Here is a 25042-nt window from a genome sequence, read left to right as displayed (position 1 = left end):
AACCGATACGATGGCTTTTTGAGGCAGTAGTGTTGGGCTGGAGCAGCTAGACTTCTCCGAACTCAGGCCTATTGCTGAGGCCTAGATGGCTGGCTCTTTAGGAGTTATCCACCAGAGCGAGTACATGATCGGGAAAGGCGAGGCACGGAAATCAACGGCGACACAGGGTTGACCATCTCGGTCCACGTTAGGTCACATGGCGTTAAGGGGGGCATCATGCGAAACTGGATAGACACATTTCTCGGGAGGGCGGCCGTTGGCGGGTGATGCAACGGTAGACTTTGGGAAGAACCTGGTATAAGAGGGCGTTTGACGGAGCGGATTTGGATATGGACTTTGGAAAAGAAAAAGGCGGCTACTTCCCCGAGCTGCAAATACCCAACCTCTGAGAACTCATATTACACAATGTATTATATAGTAACTTGGCTACAACGCGAGCCTCGACCTGATGATCTACAGCACTCTTCCGGACAGCAGGAGCTGTGAATTAAGTAAAGCGCGTTTCTTTGCTGATCTATCATGCCTCATCCTCCTTGGTCTCCTTTTCCGACACTGTGGTAGCAGATGTGGAAGTCTCTGGCTGTGTCTGTTGGTTCTCACCAGTAGACTCAGGGGCAACTTGAGAAGCAGAACCTTGCTCCTCAACCGCTGTCTCCGCTGGCGCGGAAGCGTTTTCCTCCGCCAAAGACTCCTGAGATGTGTCCTTCTCTTGGCTTTCTTCGGGCACTGCTGGTTGTGGGCTGGACTCAGCTTCATTAGTTTGAGGGTCGGTGTCCTTTTCAGCATCTTGCTCCGGTGGCTCCACGGCCGGTTCCACAATTGTCAGATCAGCATCGTCGGCGTCGGCATCATCTTCCTCGTCCTCTTCTTCGGCGGGTTGCTCATGGGATTCAGACGAGGCCTGTGGCATAGCGGACTGCTCAACGATAACAGGGACTTCAGCTACTTCAGGCTCCTCTTCGACTGGTGAAGGGGCCGTGATGTGCATGTCTCGGAGCTTGCGTGAGACTCCGTCAGGTTCCTCCTCCTCCGCTTCCATGACGGTTGTCACGGCGCTGCCTGTTGATGGGCTGCTCCTTATATGGCGTCGGGTGTTTGTCCTCATGGGATGCATGTTGTCGTCTTCAGGACCAGGCCCGCGCTGCTGGGACGGAGGTTTCAGAATGGTTGGTGTAGGCTTCTCAATCTCATGTTCTAGCTGAGGAGTCTCCAAGCCCTCTGCCTCGGGCGGTAGCTTGTAGTTCTCGGCAGGCAACAGATCGTACAGGTCGCAAACCGTCTTGAAGAAGACATAGAGCCCGGTTTGGGCCTCAACAGACCAGAATACGCCACGGTGCTGGAACCATGCGTGGGCGAATATGCGGTGCAGCCTGCGGAACACGTTGACCAGGTTCTTTATGCCGACGTTCTTGCTATGACTGTCACTGAGGACGACGAAACGGCTTGGAAAGATCTTCTGGTCGGTGACGACGTTGGCTGCCCAGTCGAGGGTATGACAGCAGTAGTCAATGGCACAGCAGCTCTTGGGCTGCTCGTGTACGGCGCAGAGGAACTGCCACTCGGAAGCGCGCATCTCGGGGCACGTGTTTGCACTGCATGGCGGGGTGTCGAAGAGGAAGCCGACGATGAGAGAGTTGCACTGGGAGATGAGGAAGCGGCAGAGCTCGTAGAGCCAGATGGTTCGGTCGATGCCGTTTGGGGGTTGCGCAAGCTGCAGTGCTGTTGCGCGCGTGATTGGTTGGGTGTTGGAGGCGGTATGGTAGCAGTGGAGGGCGGCTAGGTGTTCTTGGAGCTGGAAGGCAGAGTCGAGCTGGTTGATGTTAGTTGGGAGCTCAATATGGGTCAACATGAGCGCAACAAACCTCATGTAAGGGTATCAAAGGAGGCCCGGCAGCCATGTCTGCCGCCTTTGTGCCTGGGTGTATCCGCCGCCTAGAACTCGCATCAAGCTGTGTCTGCTCCTGTGGTGTCGTCTGGGGACTGGCTGCTGGGCCGCCAGACGGCGACTTGGGACCGATCTGGATCTCAGCCGCGGGCGGCGGGCTTGGTAGCCGAGGCGAACTCGGTGCTAGCGACATGGCGGTTGGAGGTGTCGAGCCGCAGTGTCGAGAAAACGTACACAATAACGAACGAGTGTAGGTTTGGGGGAGAGCTGGGCGGTTAACAGCACACGACGAGGCTGCGACGTTGGCGGGTGAGTGGCTGGCAGGGCTTGGCTGGGTCCTAGAAAAGACCTCAGTAGACGCATAGACAGCTTGGTGAATGCATCAAACGGGGACTGTGCGACTTATACGCAACGATCCAAGTTCTGTGCCTGATTTGAAATGATGGAAGTGGAAATCTTGGAAATACACCACCTAGAGCGATTTCTAGGCTTTTAAATCGGACTTTTCCCTACATATTTTGAATTCTCGAGTGTGGAACTCGGGCATTTTCTACCGAACATTCAGATCGAGATTGACGACATTACCAAGCCTAGCAACCATGGATTTTGATGACGATGCCCCGCCAGAGCTCGTTAACACGGCCGCGGACAATGTGGATGGCGAGATCACGGTCAAGGTCCCTATTACTATTGTTACAGGTAATAACCCATGGATCACTTACTTTCATTTCTGACATGTGTTAGGTTACCTCGGCGCCGGTAAAACGACGCTGTTGAATTACATCCTCACAGCCCAGCATGGCAAAAAGATTGCTGTGATTATGAATGGTTTGGAAGGACCGTGACTTGATGGTAAACATTCGCTAACTCCAGAACAGAATTTGGGGACTGTAAGTACTCCTGAGGTGACATGACTACTGCCTTTCTAAGTGGTACTGCAGCACTCGACATTGAGAAGTCCCTTACTGTAAACAAGGGAGATGAACAAGTTGAGGAGTGGCTTGAAGTTGGCAATGGCTGCATATGTTGTTCAGTCAAGTAGGGCAAGCCTTCTGTTTTCGGAGCAAAACTAACATGAATAGGGATACGGGTGTGAACGCGATTGAGTCCCTCATGTCCAAGAAGGGCGCATTCGACTACATCCTCCTGGAAACGACTGGCTTGGCTGACCCTGGTAATCTGGCGCCGCTGTTCTGGGTGGATGATGGGCTTGGAAGCACAATTTACCTTGACGGTATTGTCACTTTGGTGGATGCGAAAAACATCCTACTCAGCCTTGATGACCCCAACGGCAAGGTTGAAGGACATAACCACGACGATCATGGCCCAGTCATGACCACAGCCCATGTCCAGATCTCTCACGCGGATGTAATTGTCATCAACAAGGCCGACATGGTTACAGAGGCGGAGCTCAGCCAGGTCAGAGCAAGGATTGAGTCAATCAACGGGCTGGCAAAGATCCATGTGACGGAGAGGAGTGTGGTTCCCCAGCTGGAGGGATTCCTGCTTGATCTGCACGCATATGATCAATTCAATGAATCGGAAGCGAGTGCCAAGGGGCATAGCCATCTCGACCCTGTAAGTTCCCGTCGACCTCGGTACTTCTTGGGTCAAAATCTGTTGCTAACCGTCCGCTTAGACCATCTCGACCGTCACGATTCCTGTCGGTCGCCTTGAACCGGAACAGCTAGATGCTGTTGACCGTTGGCTACGGTCAGTGCTGTGGGACAACAAGCTCCCTGAGGCGGACAAGGTGGGAGGGTTTGAGATTCACCGCTCCAAGGGTCGTCTTGTGTTTGCCAACGGAGACATCAAGATGCTGCAGGGGGTCAGGGAGATTTTTGAGATAAATGACGGGCCACGAGATGATGAGGCGCCGCCTCCAGAGGGCAAGATTATTCTGATTGGACGAAACGTGGCTGAGGTTGGATTTGAGAACAGCTTCAAGCAAGCGGTCAACTAGAATAGAGTCACGAATAGACGAAGAACGACAATCGCTGCGCGGGAAGATGCATCTAGGGTCAGGGTGCGGGTCAGGTCCTGTTTGCGCCTGGTTTTGGTACCTGGTGTTGACGCTGCCAATGCCTGCCCGGTGACGCGAGGTGCGAACAAGCAGCCGCTCAGCCTTGGCCTGTTCCGGCTCTGATTGGCGGGTACATCGCTGTCGGTGCGGACCCACTTGAACCCGGGCATCCACCCTCCACTGGAAGGGAAGGGAAGGTGCCGCCAGCCCAGCCCAGCCGTCCGTCGCACAGAGCATGGACAGCACAACCTAGCACAGTACGTAGCCTTCCCCGACCAGCGCAGCCAGCAAAAGCCTGAGCGAGCCCTGCCAGAGCATCCATCGATCGCATCAACGACCGCCTTTCGTCTGCCCGACAACCTACGCAGCAAGTCTCGAGCCGCGACCTCCCACCCAAGCATTCGCTCGACAACCTTACGTTGACTTTACATCCTCCGCGACTTGCCCTCAAAGCTCGCGCGAACTACTGCAATCATGAATCGGCCAGGTAGGACCACCCCACGACGTCGTTCTTTCAGCCTCAGGACCCCGCGCTCCAGCCTGTGCCTCCGAACCTTGCGATACCGAGATCACGCTTCGCCCCGTCGAGACATTGCGAGTGGCTACGGCTTTTGGACGAAGCCTTGCGTCTATTTCTGAGCTCGTGTGTCCCCGCGATTCTTCGCACCACGCACGATGCTCCTCCTCGACCCTCGTTTGCCACGCTCGGACGACTCAACAATCGCTTCAATGGCTTGAAATGCGGAGTAAAGCCCGATCTGGAGCTCTCTATAGTGTCGCTTGGATCACGGCTGGAGAAATTATGAAAGCACTGGGTTGTTAGGACAGCGCTGACGAGATGATCGAACGGCAGGGGCAGTGCCACAGACACTCCGCGGAATGCCTGGTGGCTTCGGTGGTCAACAACAACCTCAACAACCTGGACGAGCAGGTTCAGCCCGATTACCAAACGGAAAGCTGGGTACGCGCTTGCAACCGCCCTGGTGGTAGCCGGACGGCTTCCATGACCCGACCTCGAGCTGAGGCTAACGACGCATCGATACAGGAAACAACAACTCGGGTTGGGCGTTTGGAGGAGGTGTTCCTATGGCAGGGGCAGGCCCTCAGAACGCAGGACGTCAGCTTGGCGGGAACGTGAGCTTTGCGCAGAGCTTGACCGGGTCGCAGCCTGCCACACCTCTGGACCTGTCGTATGTGCACTCTCCTCGCCATCAACATTCTCGCATACTTGCTCATCTTTTTGGGCGCTACATATTATTCCACCACCAAACTTGAACATAAACACACGCTAATATTTACCAGAGAATTTCCATCATTATCCAACAACCCTCAGATGTCCAACGCCAACGCGCAGTCAATGTGGTCGACGGCTGGGTCGAGGAACCCCGGTGGCCCTGTACCACGCAACCAGTCTGCCACCCTTGGCTCGCAGCAGGGCGGCCAAGAAGATCTGTTCAGCCCCTCCTCTCGCGGACCTCCAGTGCAGGGTGGCTTTCGGTTCGGAAACCAAGGGAACCTTGGCCAGTCGTCTCAGGCTCAAGCCGGCAGCATCGACGACTTCCCCTCTCAACCGAACAGCAAACGGAGACATTTCATCTGAGCGCGCGGCGAATCTGATGTCATCTCTGGGATTTGGACCTCAAGCTGGTGCCTCTGGTCATGTGCCAAACAGGGGGAATGGCCTTCTCAACGCGGTTTCGGCTAACAGCCGGGCGAATGAGGCAAGGTCACCGCCTGGCATTGGCGCCCCTGGTAGGCCCTTGTCTCCCTTCGATTCTTCTAATGCGGATGCTAAACTTTGCAGGCTCTTCAAGGCCACAGGATGGCAAGGCCGCTGCTACTGAGGACGATTCACGGCAGAAACCTACAGGTATGCGGGAAGAAGGACCTGGCGCAGCTGCAGCTGAGGGAGCATCTCCTTTAGGAGCTATCGGCAACGATGGTTCTGGTAGGAATTTGAACGACGACCAGGACGCCCAAGCTGCAGAGGTTATTGACCCTCTAGCTGGCATGTCCGCAGCCGACAGGTGGGGTATTAAGGGCCTCAGAACGCTTATGAACAACTATCCCGACTACCACGCGATGGTGGTGGGCATGGATCCGATGTCGTTGGGGCTCGACATGTCGTCTCCGGAGTAAGTGCTTTTTGTCTGGTTTGGGAGCACCACTGACCAAGTCCAGCCTGTTCTCAACGCAGAACTACTCCCTCTTTGACGACGCACCTCCTCGGCCAGCTATAAATGCCGGTAAATTCCGACTGCCCGATTGCTACAACGTGACCAATGTCCAACCAATCGAGAGCAAAATCCCCAACTTCAATGAGGAGACCCTATTCTGGATCTTCTACAGCTCCCCAGCGGACTTGAAGCAGCAGATGGCCGCAGTAGAACTGTAAGGACGACCGCTTCGCCTCAGAAAGGTTTCATTTCACTAACGCGGGCTCGCTAGACACTCGCGAAACTGGAGATGGCACAAGAAATTGCAGCTCTGGTTGACAAAGGATGACCACATGACTCCTCAAACTCTGGGCCCGACCCATGAGCGAGGCTACTACATTGTGTGGGATTCAAGCACCTGGCGCAAGGAGCGAGTATGTCGATATGTCTAGGCTTTTATAGGACGAGAACTAACGGCGACTGCAGCGGGAATTCACCCTCCATTACGGCGACCTTGATACCAGTCTCAGCCAGGGACCGGCTGTGCCCTAGAGTAACACATCTCTAGAAAAGCCGAGTTCAAAGGCAAAGGGTAATGATGCCAGCAAGAAGGGCCATGACAATGGCGCAACACAAGACAGCATTGGGGATAAGTGATGGAAACGGTGGGAAGTGTACCATGGGCGTTTGGCCGACAGGGCGGGGCAACTCCTTCTCATGGAAATGGTTTGGGTCTTTTGGTACTGTCAGTAATGAGACGATCTAGTCTCTTGAAGTTGATGGCTTTTCACCGGTGCGTGGGCGCTCAATAAAGGATGCCTCCCGGTTTCTGCAAAGCATATGTGTCCTTCCAATGATCACGGGAGTTGCATTGGGCGTGTCCCTGGAGTGATTCATATGTGAGATGAGGGATCGAGTGCTTATTTGGGGACGCACTATCACCCTTTCGCACTATTTTCAGCTTGGTTTGTTGGATACACTTGGAGGCTTAAAGCTCATACACATCGACCTGGAATACCTTGCGCTCATATCATCTACAATCAGTGGCTTACAAGGTAACACAAGTTGTGACCTTGTGCTCTGTGACGTGAGTATTCTTTTGAAACAATTTAGGTTGGGGAATTAGCCGAGGTTTCCCCACCGTTGGCTTCTCCAAAAGGGAGCTCTTGGGGCGCCCCATCACTGGCCATCCTTGTTGGCGTAACCACAACGTTAGATCCATAACATCGACCCACGCTGGCAGCTCATTAGCTTCCATGTGAATCTACCCTTCACTTCCCTCACCTCCACGAACTGCCATCTTAGCCGCCCTTGCAGATATCCGCATCGCTTCGTCGATTACCGCAGTACGGCTCACGTGCCTTTCGTGGACGGCTCGCATACGATACAACCATGGCGGACGATCAGATCTCATTGCCATACTTTCTGGCGATCCTAGTGGTCTCGGGCCTGATAATACGATATCTGTTCTTCGGAGGCCCATCGCCACCTCAAGCTACGCGCTCCCCCGAGGCGTTTATGAGGTCAAGAGAGGTCGCAGTGGAGAGGATACAGCAGATGTTTCCGCAGGCGGATAGACGGAGTATTCTTTGGGATCTGCAACGAAACGGAGGAAATATCCAGAACACTACGGAGCGCATCTTGGCTGGCCGATTAGACACGGTATGTTGAAGACTTCGACTCCGACTCAGGCTGTTTTTCTAACAAGAACTGTCCCTCCAGCCCCCGATCACCTTCCAACCACCGCCTCCTCCCGGTCAATCCGCCGGCAGCGCCAGCGCAGCAACGGCGCCCCGACAACCGGAGAAGCCGGCACAGCCCGACCTGATCACGCGGTACAATCTGAAGAGCAAGCTGGACACCACGCCGTCCAGCGAGCAGGATACTCAGGGCAAGGGCTGGAGCTCGAACCGGGACGAGCGCCAGGCTTCGCTGCAGCGCCGGCGGGACGAGATGATCCTCGCGGCGCGGAGGAAGATGGAGGCCAAGATGGCGGCGGAGAAGGCGGGCCAGTGAAGCTGAGGCGGAGAGAAATAATGAGATGGAGTAAATTTACCGGGCAGATAATCCAGCGAGAATTTGCGACGTTGTTGGTGTGATCGCGTGCCATTGGAGGAGTGCGATTACGAATCCTTTTTGGTCCGTCTTGCGTAGTGAGGCCTTCACAATACTAGCGCAACATCTCTATATCCTGTATGTCGTCGGTCCCTTCGAGACGAGGTTGACTGAGAATCGAGTCCAAGATCTGCGGAGATGCTGGCTAGGTAGTGCACCAACACCCATGGTTGGGTTGATCACATGCGTAACCTGGTTCCATTGTTGTGTATACAAACTCTTCTCCCCCTTTGGGCAGATACTGTCAGCAAAAAGATACTATGGCCGCTACACGTTCCACAGCTTGAGAAGAGGCCTTCAGTGCCACACGGGTTCCGATGGCCCTAGATCCTGGTGTTGCTCGACCGAGGTCCCATGCAGACACAGATAGGCACCCTCAAGCCTCTGATGTCAACCTGGGTCGGGCGTGGCGGTGCTGATGTGGCTTCGTCATGAGTGCACTTGTGGCAGTGCTCTCATGATGGGGTCACTTGTGCACCACGTACGGCCTCCAAGCGTAAGATTGTATCTCTTGCGTCTAGAGAAGTGCGAAATGATGCACGCGAAGGTGTGGCATTCAATTTACTCGGGTCTATTAAGCTTACAGACCAAGCCATCATACATCGTCGCATCATAGTGTTGATGGCTGGTAGCCGAGTGAGCTCAGCTGGCATGTACTACCATTGTAGAACATCTACTATCCATCATACAAAATATCCAATCCTAATTGATTGCACCTAATCCATGAGGACTTTTGGTAGCACTCACAATTGTTGTTGTCTGCCATTCCAGCCCGAAGTGGGGTTCCGGGGATTTCTTTCATCACCCCGTTGCCGTGGCCGGTACAAACTGCCCCGCCACATGTTTTGTTTTCTTTTACGCCCAAGACCCTGCACCCAAAGTACTTTGGCCTGGAACAAATCTGCACCCAAAGGCTCCAACGTCAGTGAATAACCTGGCTCCTCAGAGTTCCAAAGCACCGACCCGATAGACCCTTTGACATCCGCCCGTGCGGGTCTTTAAAGCCGGACCAAAAGCCCAAGAAAGCGCTGGGAGGCCACACCAGAGCTGAGCCACAGCCCCTCGACGCGGCCCTGGGTGGTACATCGAGAATCTTCGGGGAACAAAGTACCTTGAAGTACCGTCCTCCCGCACACCTGGCACCCACCATCAACCTCCATCCATCGCTAAAAGGTACCTGACCTCTGATCACCTCTGGCGCGCGCCAGCTGCTCTCTTCTCTCGACCTTCTCTGCACTTTTGCTGCATCACCTCCCTTGAGCGCCCTACTATTCGCGTCGACTTCCTCCCATCATCCTTCGCCGCTCCCTCTCTGCAGCTTTGCTCAGTCCCCAGAAGCCTGCCTCACGGCCAAGATTTGACGTCATTCTGGTAAGTATGCCGCTTCCTTGGATCAGCTGCCAACCATCTCTCCCCAATCTGGATCTGTGCAGCCCCATGTCGAGAATGGAACTCGGGTGGAAGAGGACACAGCCAAACGGCCCTGCAGTGCACCATTCGTTTCGAGGTCTTTGAATACTGTCAAACCCGACCCGGCTCCTGGCTGGACAACCATGTTGCGCAGCCCAGGACACTTCCCTGACGTTTCCTGGTTTCAAGATCCTGATCCTGCATCGTCCTCGCCGCTTCACTTCACCCCCCCCCCCGCTGGCTTGGCAATTCCTGAGCTGACATAAGTCTTCAAGACAGCGCTTCACACGGTTTGCACCTGCACGAAGCAAACCTGCTTTCATCCGGGGTCTGTTTAATCCGAGCGCAACCCGCATCGGGATCTACAGTCTCTTAAACAATTCACGTATAGCGAACGGACCGAGACGAAAACACCAGCACCCTCTCACCTACCCAAGGAGCAGAGCAAATCGATCTGACACGAACCTTCATGCCGATCCTAAGACAAACTAGGAGTTGATCTTTCATACTGCGCTGGTGTGATCTCTTAGCCATCGCATAACCGACTTCAACAACCTGTTGGCAGCGCACGAGAGCCCTTTGCGATGGGCACACCCCGAGACTACTATGCAGACCTAGAGCTGCCCCCGACGGCAGACGCCGCGGATATTAGGAAGCAATACCGGAAACTTGGTACTATTCCAACCGGGATCTGAATCGTTTGCATCAACTAACCCGCGGCACAGCACTAAAGTACCACCCAGATCGCAATCCTGGGCGAGAAGAGGAGGTCAACACCCAGTTCCAAGTAATTCAATCGGCGCACGAGATTCTCTCCGATCCCGATCAAAAAGCCAAGTATGATGCTTCGCGAACTCGCAACAGATACCCAGGCGCATCGGGTGTTAAGGGAAACCCGTGGTCGAATGTCAGTGCCCAGTATCCGCCACCACCCCGACGTAACAACGGAACTCCGAGAGCGACTCCATCAGGCGCCCAGAGATGGCAAACCCGTTTTGCTTCAGGCGTTCCTCCTACTGCGAAGCAGTCGGAGACCGAAGCAAAGAAGAATGCTGCCCGGGCATTCGAGAACATGCGCAAGGGCCCGTCGGCCAAGACGAGCGATCAGCCCCGACCTCCTCCTCCACCCCCTCCTCCACGGACTGAGTCTGCCAGACAGCGCGCCGAAGCCTCATTTGGTGCTAGGAAGACGGGATTCCATCCTCGTTCAGCCATGGGTGATGAACCGCCAGTGGCTAGCAGTAACTACAACTCAAGAACAGCATCGGAGCGATATGCGCAATCCTTTCCGCAAGAGCCTCCCCAAGAAGCCCCTCCACCTCCCGCGAGACCACCTCCTACTACGATGCCAGATCCTCTAAGCCAGTTCAGAGACCGAGACAACTGGGCAGATCCCCGGCAAAGCACTCCATACACGTCACATGGTGGCGAGAAGACGAATCCCTTTGACGGCATCCCCCTGAACCGAGCCAAGAGCACCCGAGACACCACGAACCGTGACGAGTCCTCGGATAATGAGGCCTTCAACCGACAACGCAGTGCTAGTGCGCCCAAGGGCCATGAACAGCCGCTCCCTAAAGATCCCGCAGACCGACCCAAAGCTCCCTTGAAGAAGACTCGCAGCGGCTTCAAGAATGCTACTCCAACGCCCGACCAAACCCCCAATGTGCCTACAGACGGAAACCGTAAGTGTTATTGATGAACCTTAGCTTGAATGCCAGACTTGCTTACGCCTTGACAGCATCTCAATCACAAAGCAACGCTGGCGGACCATCAATGTATGACGAACCATCTTCTACCAAGTACAACCACCTTCCCTTTTCACCAAGATCCAGCAAGTGTCGGGGAAATCATGGTTTTGAGCCAGGTCTGGCGGGCATTCATCAATACGACGCATGCCCTTATGACTCAGGCACTAGTTCTTTCAACCCGTCTCCCAGTGGAAGACATGATTCTCCTCATCAGTTGACCCCCTTTGAGCGTCATCAGGTCGAATTTTTGGCCAAGCTTATCAATAACGCTGGGATTGGAAGCTCAACCAAGAAGACGAAGCATCAATACAGCAACTCAGATCACCCCCGTACGTCGAATCGTGCTAACAAGGCCAACTTCAATAGCTTCAGTTTCCCCGTCAACGACGATACTTTCGCGCAAACATCCCCTGATCCTGGCCGCTTCGCGAGAAGCAGCACCGACGATATCAACACGAGCTTCGCCGAGGACGAGGATGCGACTGGTTGGCAGTTTAACGCTGGCGGAGCAGAGCAAGGTAGCCCAACGAAGTCTCGATCTCAGGCAGGCAGAGGAGGTCGCCGTTCGCCGAAGAAGCGCCCAACCCTTAACCGTACAGATACTTCGAGTGTTCCATCCGAGTCAGAGAGGCCGGAATCTGTCAAGCCCGAGTCGGCGTTCAACCCTGAAGGATGGAGTGACAAGTTTGGCCCACAGACGTTTGTTCCGCAGCCATCTCAGTCCAAGTCGGTGTCCCCGACTCGATCTAACCGAGCAAGCTCGAAGAAGCCCAAAGCTTCCAAGAAACCGAGCCACTCAGCACTAGTCGACGATAGCAGCAGTGATGAAGAGGTGTTTGAATGGCGTGGACGAAAGGGTCAGGAGCCCCCTGTCGCTGAGAGCCCTCAGGCCATGGACATCGACAGCCCTCCTGCTTCGACCTCGGTCCCACCACCTCGACCCCCCAAGATTCCGACACCGCAACCGGCCCCGACTACGCCTTCACCCCAGCCCAAGCCACCAGTGGCCCAGCCAGCCCAACCCGCTGAACCAGTACCTGCAGTGGGAACAGCTACGGCATTCAACGGTCCTCGAAACATCAACGTTGAGCCCTCCAGACCTGAGTGGCGACCTGGCAATGTGGACAACGTGAACGGCAAGGACAAGCCGGTAGAGATCCCAAGGAAACCGGTGAATCCCAACCCCAACAATGTGGGATCGGAGGATAGTGAGGAGTTCCGGGCTAGTTTCGCCGACCTGCGAAACGTGGCTCCATTTGCCCATCAGAGCTCCGGGCTAAAGTCCTTTGCGGATATGAAGGACAACTTGCCTTTCGAGAGCAAGGCTTCGGCTGATGTTTCCATCAAGCTTCCCAAGGTTCATCCTTTGAGGTTCCCATCACCCCCTGTTGCTCCTCAACTCCCAGCGGTCAATGGAGCCCAGCCAAATGTGGTGTCTTGGGAGAAGTATGTCAAAGATTTCGAAAACTACATGCGACTTTGGGATACTTTCAACAGCCAGGTGGTAGACCATTTTGCCACGCGAAAGGCGCACATTGCGCGTACTAGAGAAGAGAAGGGATACTCGTTCCTGGAGGCCCGCGGTGATGCAGATGTTCAGGAGTACTACAACTGGCTGGAGCAGGACATGGACGTTCGGAGACGCTGGAGCGCAGCGTGTGAAGAGCACGAGCATCGATTCCGAGAGTTCATGGCGTTTCGTATGAGGATGAAGTAAGCGATTTGGTTTTGCATTTGTGGAGTTGGCAGCGAACGGGGGGCGCACTGTCTACTGTGTCGTTGTGCTTCAATATGGGATGACAAGATGGGATGCTGTCTATAACGGACGGAGAGAGCATGAATGCCCCAATGGAGAGATGATTTCCTGGCATTTCTGGGAAAATCCGGCGATGGGAGCTTGGTTCTGGATCTGGGCAGGAAGATAACAACACAAGCTCGAGGCGAACGTGTGGCACATGGGAGCGAGCGATCCGGTTGATCCTGGTTATGGCTTATCTTTAGTAGCAGCTTGGCGATGGCGGTTTGGCATTGAAGGCGTTTTCGCCCTTACTAATACTGGACGGCTTCTACGGCGGTCTCCAGAGTAGGTAGGGCGTGGTTCACGGAGATGAGGCTCCGGGACGTGTATACGATGGTATGAACAGCGCATAGAAATAGACAAGATGGTAATGGACCCGAAGGACCTGTGTGGTCCAACTGTGTAGGAATAGTTACTGGTTGAGTAGCATATGAAATTTATGTGTGAAAGTCATCAACCTGAAACTGTGTCTATTTTGAGCGTAAATGATTCACTGCCCCGAAAACAAGCTCGAGATATATAGGTTGGCTGGGCGTGGGAATAGCTTCTCTGGCCTGCACCACACTCTCTCATCCCCCACACACTCTCTTCGACACTCGCTCACCACGCCTCGTCCCTCGCTTCTCGCAATACCTCTAAGATAGGGAAACACTACAGTTTTTGATACTATTCTAGCAGTAAGTTTGTTTGTTCCTTTCAAACAACTCCTCGCACTTAGGCCCGTTCGCCTGTCAATGCCCTTTGTTTGACTCCTGGGTCAATTGGACTTGACTAGGCGCCAGTGCTGGCTCAGTGCAGTGCTCTCTCTACCTCGAAAATTCCCTCCTCTTTGTGAGCAGAGCGGGGAAGCCTTCACTCTCCTTCACCCTCAACTAGCACTCGCTCTCTCCCTTACTTCACCTCTCTCCTCTTCACCACAACACAACAGGACCATCTCTTCGGTTTGTGCTTTACTATTTACTCTCTACCTTTCATTTACTCGTCGCTCTCTACTGACTCGCAAAAGAGTATCGGTCTCACAGTTCGCTTGGCAGAATTCACCTTTGACTCTGCCTCTATCTCTACCAAGGTGAGAGAGCAGCTTCCCCTCCGCCGTGTTCCCCTTCTTCATTTGCACCTTGACCCATGAGCTGACACCGTCTTGACCATCTTTCAGTAGCAAACTGCCCGTTGCTTGAGCAAAGAAGCAACCTGCCCACACAACCACACTATCCATCTTCGATCCTCACCAACGTTCATCATGTCTGAGGGAACCCCCACTGGCAAGGCTAACGCCTGGACCGAAGAGGCCAAGGTAAAGTGCTGAAGCAGTTGTTATCCCATCTTCGTCTAACCCAAACGTGTTGCAGAACGAGTTTCTTCTTCGAATCATCATGCAGCTGAAGCCCGAGGGCAAGGGCATCAACTGGTCCGAGGTCCAGATGCCTGGCCGCACCGTCAAGTCCCTCCAGAATCAGTGGACTGCTGTCAACAAGAGAATCGACGCTCTCAGACAGCAGCAGCAGGATGGCGATGCCGCCGGAGTTCCTGTCAAGAAGGCTACTCGTAAGTGTCTTGCCTCATCGTGACCTGGCCAAATCCAACTACTCTTCCCAGCCCGCAAGCGCAAGGCCAACAAGAAGGTTGAGTCCGAGGACGATGATGATGGCACCTATGTTGGCGCCAAGAAGTCCGGCTCTCGCAAGCGAAGCAACAGTATGTTACCGACTTCTCTTCTGCTATACATTACGATACTAACCATGCCATAGCCGAGACTCCTGAGCGTGCCGCCAAAGCCATCAAGGCAGAGGCTGCCGAGCTTGAGGACTTCCACGTCAAGGAGGAGTCCGGCTTCGACGCCGACTCGGAGCATGGCCAGGTCTAGAGTCACCTCGACCAAAAAACAGACATCGTGATGCCACTGGCATACATGGGAATGGAGGGGAAGAAGGAATGTGCAGCCGATGATGATTCTATCTATTTTGCTCTATCTGACTTTACTGTCACATCTCTCGGCATGCAAGTATGGTCATTGAGTATTGGAACTGAACGGCGCTGGAGGTGCAGAAGTAGTGGTCCTGGTCTGGATGGGAGTATTCGGATCTAGTCACACAGCCAGGTGGAATGCAAACAGCCCGTTAAATCAGCAAGTGAAACTGCGTGAGACGTGATAGAATGTACTCCAAATACTGACTGTTACCATCTTCAAAGAAACACTTTGCCTCCAGGTTGTTGAAGGAGGAGTTCTAGACTCGAAACAAGTTCGGTTAGATTGGAGAACATACACAGCATAAGAATACGCAGTCAAGATAACCAAGAGGGACAAATACACTTGTAGAATTTCAAAAGAAGAGTCCATCATCACTTTCGATTTCTTTCCTCAACCAAGCCCGGCTTGTTAGGTTTGGGTTTGTTTTGTCTTTGTTGGTCAAGGGTAGACCAACAACCAACAAGGGCTTAGTTGACAAGAACCCACGTTTGGTGCTTAAGGAGATGCCAAACATTTTTTGCCAGGTTTATTTCTGGTTCATATTGTCATTATTGTTCTGTATTGTCCTAGCATTTTGTAGAATGTCAGGATTCCTCATACACACTCAGGTCTTCTTATTCTTGGCGTTTATGATCATGTCTCACTCAGAGTCTCAACTTCCTCTAGTTGAACCAATGACTTGATCCAAAGGTTTCAGTAATTCCTTAATTCCTTCCTAACAATTGCGTCCATAAATGAGCACTTGTTGTCCCATCTATTGCCAGCATTACCTTATGGGGAAATGCCGAAGGAAGTATCGGGACTGATTCCGATGTTGAGTGACAGGGACCGGATAGTGGAGGGGACTAAAATGTGATGGGGCCGGCAACCAGAGAAGCCGAAGGGAAGGAATCAGACGACAAACAACTTTACCTTGATGAAACCTCAACCAGGGTCAAACATTTTTCTTTCTTTCTAGATACCATTCGTGATAGTTTTGTCGCTTCATTCTCTAGTCATGCTTTGTTAATTGGAAATCAATTTTGCGACAATTCTCTTGCTCGACATGTACCAGGCCAATAAAGCCATGACCACACCCGCCGGTGTCGGCGACCCAGAAACCACACCTCTACTTGGCTCATCTTCAGCATCACCACACACTGACGCTTCATCATTGAACACATCATCTCACCACGGCGATAGCAGCAGTAACGATGTATGCGACAGCCAAGACGACAGCTGGACGGTCAGCCACAGCGCTCGCCGGCTCTATGTCTCTCACACCCTCTCGACGTGGAACTCGCGTGTCTTTGAGTTTGGCAGCGTCCTCTATCTCGCCTCCATCTTCCCCGGGACGTTGATGCCGCTTTCAGTCTACGCCTTGGCGCGCGGCGCCGCTGCAATAGCGCTGTCATCGTGGGTTGGCCAGTACATTGACCGCGAGGACCGTCTCAAGACCGTGAGGCTGTCAATTGGTATGTCACAAAACAGCCATTGGCTTGAACTAAGTATACTGAGTCGCTAGTTTCGCAACGGCTCGCTGTCGCTACTTCGTGTGCCATCTTCCTCATCCTGAGCAGAGCCCAGAGCCTTTCTGATGGGCTACGGAGTGGCCTCTTAGCGTTGCTAGTCCTCATGGCTTGCATCGAGAAACTGGCTGCCATCATGAATCTGGTGTCAGTTGAGAGAGACTGGGTATGTGACAAAGACGAACAATCGAGGCCAATTCCTAACCGCCATCCAGGTCGTCGTCGTTGCACAGTCGGACACTACAGCACTTCGAAGTAAGTTGTTCCTAGTCTCGACAGACATCATCTAATTTGTTGATAGCAATGAACTCCCAGATGAGACGCATTGACCTTATTTGTAAGCTTCTTGGGCCGTTCTTCATCGGTATCATGGACGGCATCTCTACGGAAACGGCCATCTTTGTCAACCTAGGGATGAACTGCACCTCGGTCGTTGTCGAGTACATTACTATTGCCCGAGTAAGCCAGCTTAAGCACACAAAAAAGATCATCTGCTGATCCAATCAGGTATACCATCAAGTACTGGAGCTACAGCATCCAAAGACGATACCCGCAATTGCAACACACAATGACGAGAATCCCCAACAGCCTACCCAAGGACCATGGACGTTATTGAAGAAGGCTGCCAAGAAGTCCTATCAAGATCTGCGTCTCTACTTCAAGCACCCAGTCTTTATCCCTTCCTTCGCAGGGGCACTTCTATACTGCACAGTCTTGTCTTTCGGCGGTGTCATGGTGACTTATCTACTATCGAGTGGCTACACTCCGACACAAATTGCCCTTGCAAGGACAGTCTCGGTGGCATTCGAGGTCTTGGCCACCTGGATCGGACCGTGGTTGATGACCAAGATTGGCCCTGTTCGTGCCGGTCTCTGGTTTTCAAGCTGGCAGTTGGGTTGCTTGGCCGTCGGTATCTCCATCTTCTGGAGGTACACAGACAACGTCCTTATATCAACTCTTGGTCTTGTATGTGGCTCGATGCTTAGTCGAGTAGGATTATGGGGGTTTGATCTGTCAGCTCAGATCATAATTCAGGAGGTCAGTTTGGTCCTTGAATGCATCATATCGCAAAGATTGCTGACCCTCGGGCGATATAGGAGGTTGAAGCAGAGAATCGGGGAGCTTTTTCTGCCGTGGAAGCTAGCTGGCAGAACCTGTTCGAAATGTGCTCGTACACGTCGACAATCATCTTCTCGTCTCCTGACCAGTTCCACAACCCGACGGCACTTAGCGTCGCAGCAGTCTTTTGCGCCTGGGCCCTGTACAGCAGGTTTGTGAGGAAGAGACGGGGACATCTCATCCACTGGCCGGCATGCATGTCTCCAGAGAAGCAGCAAGCTTCGATGGACGCCTTGTTCGAGCCAATGCCGCGGAGACGACGCGAAGGGATTTGAGGGAGACCCTTGGTACGATGTCTTCCATGACAGACACAACAGCCAGCTATCCAGGATATACCCCTGGTAGTCATGGCACGAGACTTGTTGAGGGTCACCTGGAATCGGGAGGCGGTGCAACGAAGCTGCGATGCTTCGGGATTCTGTGGCGCGGAAGTCATCCACGTTTATTTCCGTGTCTCGGACGGCAACTGTTGTCTTGGATGCATGCACGGCATGGTCCCGTGGATCGAGGAGCTCTGTCGATACCGCAGGCTCGGCCGCATGGGATGGCACAGCATCACGAACGGCGGTCTGGATGGAAAAGTGCAGGTTTGGTTAACCGTGATATTCGTACATCTTGTCCCCTTCAACGGTCGTTGGAGGGTCAGGTGCATCATTGAAAAGTCGAAGCGTTGCATTATAGAAGCGTGATAGAGCTCGGATGAGACATACATGAGCACAAGCGCCTCAACCTCACCTGTTTGAACCTTGATAGAAGAGAAATGCGAACTTGAAAAGCGGGACAAAGGTCTCAATCGCCCACCCTCTCAGGCTCCGAGTGACTGGTCATGCCTCTGTTGGTGTTGAAGTTGGTTGGCTGAGACGTCCACACCCTCTGGGCGGTCGGGGAATGGATGAGTGCATATGCACGATGGCGTTGCCTTACATAAGGCACAACCTTGTTGGCGGGCTCTGGTTTTTAGGCCAGGGCCCGGCAGAGGTGTGCTGGGGTTAGCGCCTGGTCTAGCGGGCTCTGGGTGTCATTTCCCCTGTAGTGCAGTGGGCTCTGCAGCGAGGGCGGCGGAGCTAGTGGGAGGCGGACATAAAAAGTTGGGAAGGCGGTGTTCTTTGTGAGCTGCAAGCTACGTGCATATTGGTTGTCAGAAGGACTCGTACGAGGACAATAGCATAGTGCCTCGGATCCTCGGATGGAGATGCTTTGTTACTTTTCTTATTGTGTGTGTGAATAGTTGCAGAATTAGAATATGACTCTTGTGAACTCGCCATTTCCAGTCCCTCCACCACACACACCTCAGGGACCTGGCTCTTACGTAGGCACCTCAAGGTACGTAGCGTAGCAACAGCAGCAGCCATGCAGCCTGAATAATCCTCCTGATCCACACCCACTGCCACTGTTAGCAGCCAAGGCAAAAGACATGCATCATATTTTTTCCCCAGATCTCAGCCTGGTCGTCCATCACATGCGCTGCTAAACCCCCATCCCCAATCCTTTTGTTCTTATTTCCATCAGTTCCTCTCCTCCCCATCTGCGCTTCCCAGCTTGCTTTGGATGCGCTGCCGCCCTCTCTCGCGCCGGATCCCGACCCTGTCACTGAGACCCTTGGCCCTGCGCCCCGTCTGCGGCCCAGGCCGAACATCTCGACACCCCGTCCCCGTCCCCTTTCGAGCCCTCGAATCCCGTCCTCAGTGCCGTGCTTTTGCTCGCGGCCGCCGTCTCGTCTCCCGTCGCGATCTCAAGAGGCCTTTCGTCATGAACGGCGCCGCGGCCTCGGCAAGGGCCAAGAGGAAGGCCCCGGGTTCGCCCGACCAGGTCCCCCCGGCCAAGAGAGCAGTCAACGGAAAGCTCTCGCCTGATGACAACACACCCGATATTGTTGAATTCGACGACCACTCCGACCTCACCGACGACCTTCATCCCCACGCCGCTATGTATATTGGAACACCAGGGAGTCTTGGTGAATGGCAGGACACCATCCAGAAGGTGGTTCGCAACGTCGTCTCGATTCGCTTTTGCCAGACTTGCTCCTTCGATACCGACCCTTCCTTGACCAGCGAGGCTACAGGATATGTTGTTGACTCTGAACGAGGGTGAGCGGCGCATTGTTGTCATGACGCGACAGGGACGAAGCTGACATGGACGCTAGATATATCTTGACCAACCGCCATGTTGTTGGCGCTGGTCCTTTCTGGGGCCACCTGGTCTTCGACAACCACGAAGAGGTCGACTGCTACCCCGTCTACCGCGACCCCGTTCACGACTTTGGCATTCTACGATACGATCCGAAGGCAATCAAGTACATGCATGTTGATGGCTTAGAATTGCGACCAGACCTCGCCAAAGGTAAGCTGTGGCGAGAAAACTTGGTCACGAGACACGCTGACGTCCATCTGTAGTTGGCACCGAGATTCGAGTCGTTGGTAACGATGCTGGAGAAAAGCTCAGTATCCTGTCAGGTGTCATCAGCCGTCTCGATCGAAACGCCCCCGAATACGGCGAGGGCTATAGCGATTTCAACACGTGTTACTACCAGGCCAACGCCGCCGCCAGTGGAGGAAGTTCAGGCAGTCCAGTCGTCAACAAGGATGGCAGCGCAGTCGCCCTACAGGCTGGCGGTCGATCTGATGGCGCTTCCACCGATTATTTCCTCCCCCTGGACCGACCTCTGCGGGCGCTCCAGTGCATCCAAGCTGGTAAGCCCGTCACCCGTGGTGATATCCAGTGCCAGTTCCTTCTCAAGCCGTTCGACGAGTGCCGTAGGCTGGGTCTGAGCCCCGAGTGGGAGGCGGCGATGCGCAAGGAGTTCCCAACCGTGACCAACATGCTTGTGGCCGAGATCGTCCTCCCCAGGGCCCCTCGGATGGCAAGATTGAGGAGGGTGATGTTCTCATCAAGGTCAACGGTGAGCTCATCAGCCAGTTTATCCGACTGGATGATATCTTGGATTCCAACGTTGGTGAGACCATCAAGCTCCATCTTCAGCGCGGTGGGCAGGATGTGGAGGTGGATATTCAGGTTGGCGATCTTCACAGCATCACCCCTGACCGATTCGTCTCTGTAGCGGGTGCCAGTTTCCATGACCTCTCTTACCAGCAGGCTCGACTCTATGCTGTCGCCGTCAAGGGTGTCTTCGTCTGCGAGTCTGCTGGGTCCTTCCGATTCGACAATGCTGACAATGGCTGGATCGTTCAGACAGTTGATCACAAGAAGGTGCCGGATCTGAAGACATTCATCGAGGTGATGAAGGGTATCCCTGACCGCGCCAGGGTGGTGGTCACTTACAAGCATCTACGTGACTTGCACACTCTCAACACGACTGTTGTCTACATTGACCGCCACTGGGCCTCCAAGATGAAGCTGGCAGTTCGAAACGATGAGACAGGCGTGTGGGATTTTACCGACCTGGGAGACCCCCTGCCTCCTGTACCCCCTGTCCGTCGATCAGCCTCCTTCATCGAGCTGGATCATATGCCTCACCCTGGTATCGCGGATCTTATTCGCAGCTTTGTGCACATCAACTGTACTATGCCTGTGAAGCTCGATGGCTTCCCCAAGAACCGACGCTGGGGCATGGGTCTGGTCATTGATGCTGAGAAGGGCCTGGTCTTGATTTCCAGAGCCATTGTTCCCTACGACCTGTGCGACATCACCGTGACCATCGCCGACTCCATCATCGTGGACGGCAAGGTGGTTTTCCTCCATCCTCTCCAGAATTATGCCATTATTCAGTACGATCCCTCGCTGGTTGATGCGCCTGTCAAGAGCGCACGACTGAGCAACGAAGTCCTTACCCAGGGTGCCAAGACCTACTTCCTTGGCTATAACAGAATCGGCCGTGTTGTACATGGTTCTACCAATGTCACTGAGATCACAGCGGTGGCCATCCCTGCCAACTCGGGGGCTCCCCGATACCGTGCCGTCAACGTTGATGCCATTACGATTGACAGCAACTTGGGCTCATCTTGCAACAGTGGTGTGCTTGTAGCCCCTGACGGCACGGTCCAGGCTCTGTGGCTGTCGTATCTTGGCGAGCGGTCGCCATGCTCTCAGCGGGATGAGGAGTACTACCTTGGTCTAGGCACCAAGACTCTCCTCCCCGTTGTGGAGTCGATCCAGAAGGGCATCACCCCCAGCTTCGCGTTCTCTCGGTCGAATTTAGGTCGATTCAGATGTCTCAGGCATCTGTCATGGGCGTGTCCAACGAATGGATCAAGAAAGTCACCCAGGCCAACCGATCTCACCACCAGCTGTTCATGGTTAGCAAGCGAGCCTTTGAGCGTGTCAACCACCCGGTTTCGCTGCTCGAGGGAGACATTGTTTTGACTTTGAACGGCAAGATGTGCACGACCATCTCTGACTTTGATGTCATGTACTCGCACGAAGTCCTTGACGCCGTAATTGTTCGCGAGTGTGAGGAGATGAATCTCCAGCTGCCTACCGTCGCGGCGGATGACGTGGAGACGGACCATGCGGTCTCATTCTGCGGTGCCATCCTGCACAGGCCTCACCAGGCCGTTCGACAGCAAATCAGCAAGCTGCACAGCGAGGTCTACGTATCAAGTAGGATTCGCGGCTCGCCGGCCTACCAGTACGGTCTTGCCCCGACCAACTTTATCACACATGTCAATGGCACCTCGACGCCTGATCTGGACTCGTTCATCGCCGCGACGCGGGAGATCCCCGACAACACCTGTGAGTAAACCCCTGATGAAGTAAGAAGGATGAACAAGCTAACAAGGATATAGACTTCCGACTCAAGGCAGTCACATTTGACTGCGTGCCGTGGGTGATTACGATGAAGAAGAACGACCACTATTTCCCGACAATGGAGTGGATCAAGGACGACAAGGAGGCGTGCGGATGGCGCCGCGTGACATACGAAGGCAAGCAGGTCTTCTCGGGCGAGGCAATTGACGGCGTGGCGCCAGTTGCAGAGGACGCCGACATGGAGTAGAAGGATGCAGATTCCAGCAATGACTGCAAGTCCCCGGTAGAGAGGGAGTGTACCAACTACGACGCCATTTTTTGAAATATTTGCTACAGGAGCAGCGGGTGTGCTAGCAAGCAGGCAATCCGCGGCTGTGGGATCGGGACATGGCGTTTTATGGCGATGAAGGACCTCGGTTTCGAGGTTATCTGGAGCTGTGCGACAGCCCCTGGGACGGGCAGGTTATACATATCATGGCTTTGTGTAGGCACGGAGAGACGCGTACAATTTGGGATGGGATGGGCTTGGCTACCTAGGGTGTGGAAGCCAGTTGACAAGCTGCTCCAACAAAGATAGACTGACTGGGCAGGCTCCCCATGTTTTGGGGGGTTTAATAATGACAGAAGAAGCCGTGATTTGTAAAGAATGAGGTCTACGAACAAGGTGACGCGTCTTATATGGCGGCTATTGTATAAGTTATGAGGCTGCCTGGGATAGTCCATGGTCGAGGCGTTGGATGAAGCTTTGGTGGGGCCGAGACGACGGGAATGAGCTCATAGCTGGAGCCTGCGCTAGACACAGTTGGGCTGGGCTCATGTGTAAGTTCCAGGCTCCAGTTCTTCCCCCTCCACACTCTCCAACTCTCTCTACTTTATACCCGCCCCGGCGCTACATGCCCTCCCTCTCTTGTAACCCAATTTCTCCCCAGTTCCTCTCTTCTTTCTCTCCTATTCGTTCATCATGGCGCCTGGTGCCTCTTTGCTGGTGAGTCCCCCCTCTAAGCCACCCCACATGGACGTTTCCCCGCCATGGATCCATTGTCATGATGCGACAACCGCTCAGCGACGAGGTACCGATGTTGACGTCCATGGCCGCAGACCAAGCTCAAGGTCCAGCTCAAGCTCACCATCGCGCGCCTCCGCATGGTCCAGCAGCGAGATGAGCAGCTCGGCAAGACCCAGCGGAGGGCCATGGCCCAGCTCCTCGAGGCCGGCAAGATCGACTCGGCCCGCATCCGCGTTGAGAACATCATCCGATCCGACATCACCAGCGAGCTACACGAGATGCTCGAGCTTTACTGCGAACTACTGCTTGCGCGCGCGGGGCTTATGGAGGGACACACGGTCGACCCAGGACTGGAGGAGGCTATCCAGAGTCTGATCTACGCGGCGCCCAAGACGGAGATCAAAGAGCTCGGGACGGTGAGGACGCTGCTGGCTGAGAAGTACGGCAAGGAGTATGTCCTGTTGGCTACAGAGAACACAGAAGGAAAAGTCAACGAGAAGGTGGTTAAGAAGCTGAGCGTCACGCCCCCTCGGGAGGAGCTTGTGGTTGGGTACCTGGAGGAGATTGCCAAGGCTTACGGCGTCGACTGGCCCAAGCGGGAGACGGTCTCGCCACCCCCAGAGCTCCTCGACGACGACGACGAAGCAGCAGACGATGAAGACAAGCCTTCGGGTGGACAGAAGCAAAAGGTCCTCGAGGCGCCTCTGGCAGCGGAACCCAAGGACCCAGTCCTAAACACACCGGTCAAGAAGCTCAGCGGCGGGGGTCCTACCAGTCCACTGACGGTGACGCCGCCCCGGATGACGACGGATAACGTGCATCCCAAGGTGACTCTGGGATCTGTGGAGCTGAAACCAAGCAAGAAGGCCGAGGCGGCGTCGCGGAAGGAGCCTGAGGGATCGATCCCAGATATCGGAGACCTGGAGAGGAGGTTTGCGGCGTTGAAGAAGCGGTGACGTGGGATATGTTGTTTCTTGAATTTTGTATGGCACCATGGAGTTTCGTTTTGAAGAGATTATTGATTTAAGCAGAATTTTGGATGTGCAATGTCAACCTTGAGTGTGTCTTGGCTTCATTTAGGTGAGGAACTTCTAAGCAAGAGAGTTGGGGATGACATAGCCATGGTGACACCCAAGGCGTTGACATCCTTCCCCATCAACTTGAACAGATCCGATTTGATTCAGAGTGACAAATTTCACAGTGTGTTTGCGCTTCGGATGTGACTCTTGTGATATATGTCAGATACGAGGAGGCAATGTCCCCTGATTGACTACAAAGTGGATGGGAAATGACACTTGGAAAGAGATAGGTGATGAAGTGATAGATTGCCTGTGATGCGAAGACTTTGTGTAACCAGCGTCATCCCGTGATTCAGCATCACATACATGCCTTTCAGTACTGGCCTTGTGGCTGTTTGGCAGTGAGCTTGAGACGGACCCAGCATCATGATGTTGAATCCGTAGAGGTACGCAAAGCATTCACGGGAAAGGAGGTTGCTAGGAGGAGTTACCATTGTTGATGTATATACCAAAGCATAGCGAATGACGACTTTTCGCATTAAAGACTCAGCACATTCATGATCTTGGCAGGCATACAGT

General features: G+C 53.9%; 8 protein-coding genes across 8 annotated transcripts; 7 read left to right on the top strand and 1 right to left on the bottom strand.

Moving 5' to 3' along the window:
• Window positions 1-517: 517 nt before the first annotated feature.
• MRS44_006472 (uncharacterized protein) lies at window positions 518-2078 on the bottom strand (the record flags this gene model as incomplete). The annotated part of the gene is made up of 2 exons (XM_046280524.1): window positions 518-1810; window positions 1863-2078. The coding sequence occupies 2 exons, from the start codon at window positions 2076-2078 to the stop codon at window positions 518-520; spliced, it is 1509 nt and encodes a 502-aa protein (XP_046139930.1).
• Window positions 2079-2484: 406 nt separating this feature from the next.
• MRS44_006471 (uncharacterized protein) lies at window positions 2485-3848 on the top strand (the record flags this gene model as incomplete). Its single annotated transcript, XM_046274598.2, has 6 exons — window positions 2485-2584; window positions 2630-2713; window positions 2764-2775; window positions 2827-2923; window positions 2968-3463; window positions 3525-3848. 6 exons carry the CDS (start codon window positions 2485-2487, stop codon window positions 3846-3848), a joined length of 1113 nt encoding a protein of 370 aa, XP_046139931.2.
• Window positions 3849-4382: 534 nt separating this feature from the next.
• On the top strand, window positions 4383-6616 carry MRS44_006470 (uncharacterized protein; the record flags this gene model as incomplete). The annotated part of the gene is made up of 9 exons (XM_065621779.1): window positions 4383-4395; window positions 4448-4723; window positions 4768-4869; window positions 4954-5098; window positions 5242-5660; window positions 5713-6043; window positions 6090-6299; window positions 6357-6498; window positions 6551-6616. 9 exons carry the CDS (start codon window positions 4383-4385, stop codon window positions 6614-6616), a joined length of 1704 nt encoding a protein of 567 aa, XP_065477851.1.
• Window positions 6617-7456: 840 nt separating this feature from the next.
• Window positions 7457-8080, top strand: MRS44_006469 (uncharacterized protein; the record flags this gene model as incomplete). The annotated part of the gene is made up of 2 exons (XM_046267450.2): window positions 7457-7726; window positions 7787-8080. 2 exons carry the CDS (start codon window positions 7457-7459, stop codon window positions 8078-8080), a joined length of 564 nt encoding a protein of 187 aa, XP_046139933.1.
• A 2093-nt stretch (window positions 8081-10173) lies between these two features.
• MRS44_006468 (uncharacterized protein) lies at window positions 10174-13057 on the top strand (the record flags this gene model as incomplete). The annotated part of the gene is made up of 3 exons (XM_046267451.2): window positions 10174-10261; window positions 10315-11274; window positions 11331-13057. The coding sequence occupies 3 exons, from the start codon at window positions 10174-10176 to the stop codon at window positions 13055-13057; spliced, it is 2775 nt and encodes a 924-aa protein (XP_046139935.2).
• A 1321-nt stretch (window positions 13058-14378) lies between these two features.
• MRS44_006467 (uncharacterized protein) lies at window positions 14379-15002 on the top strand (the record flags this gene model as incomplete). The annotated part of the gene is made up of 4 exons (XM_046279280.2): window positions 14379-14432; window positions 14488-14683; window positions 14735-14833; window positions 14887-15002. 4 exons carry the CDS (start codon window positions 14379-14381, stop codon window positions 15000-15002), a joined length of 465 nt encoding a protein of 154 aa, XP_046139936.2.
• A 1150-nt stretch (window positions 15003-16152) lies between these two features.
• On the top strand, window positions 16153-22685 carry MRS44_006466 (uncharacterized protein; the record flags this gene model as incomplete). The annotated part of the gene is made up of 14 exons (XM_065621778.1): window positions 16153-16561; window positions 16612-16781; window positions 16831-16870; window positions 16917-17074; window positions 17123-17653; window positions 17713-17885; window positions 17942-18021; window positions 19006-19057; window positions 19171-19821; window positions 19878-20074; window positions 20128-20543; window positions 20582-21837; window positions 21891-22423; window positions 22477-22685. The coding sequence occupies 14 exons, from the start codon at window positions 16153-16155 to the stop codon at window positions 22683-22685; spliced, it is 4875 nt and encodes a 1624-aa protein (XP_065477850.1).
• Window positions 22686-23399: 714 nt separating this feature from the next.
• MRS44_006465 (uncharacterized protein) lies at window positions 23400-24400 on the top strand (the record flags this gene model as incomplete). Its single annotated transcript, XM_046267496.2, has 2 exons — window positions 23400-23423; window positions 23537-24400. The coding sequence occupies 2 exons, from the start codon at window positions 23400-23402 to the stop codon at window positions 24398-24400; spliced, it is 888 nt and encodes a 295-aa protein (XP_046139939.1).
• Window positions 24401-25042: the final 642 nt, after the last annotated feature.

This window comes from Fusarium solani, assembly GCF_023522795.1.
Source record: "Fusarium solani strain SB1 chromosome Unknown bctg00000003_1, whole genome shotgun sequence".
Lineage (NCBI taxonomy): Eukaryota > Fungi > Ascomycota > Sordariomycetes > Hypocreales > Nectriaceae > Fusarium > Fusarium solani.
The sequence above is the reverse complement of the archived record's forward strand: the minus strand, read 5'-3'. Positions and strand labels throughout refer to the sequence as shown.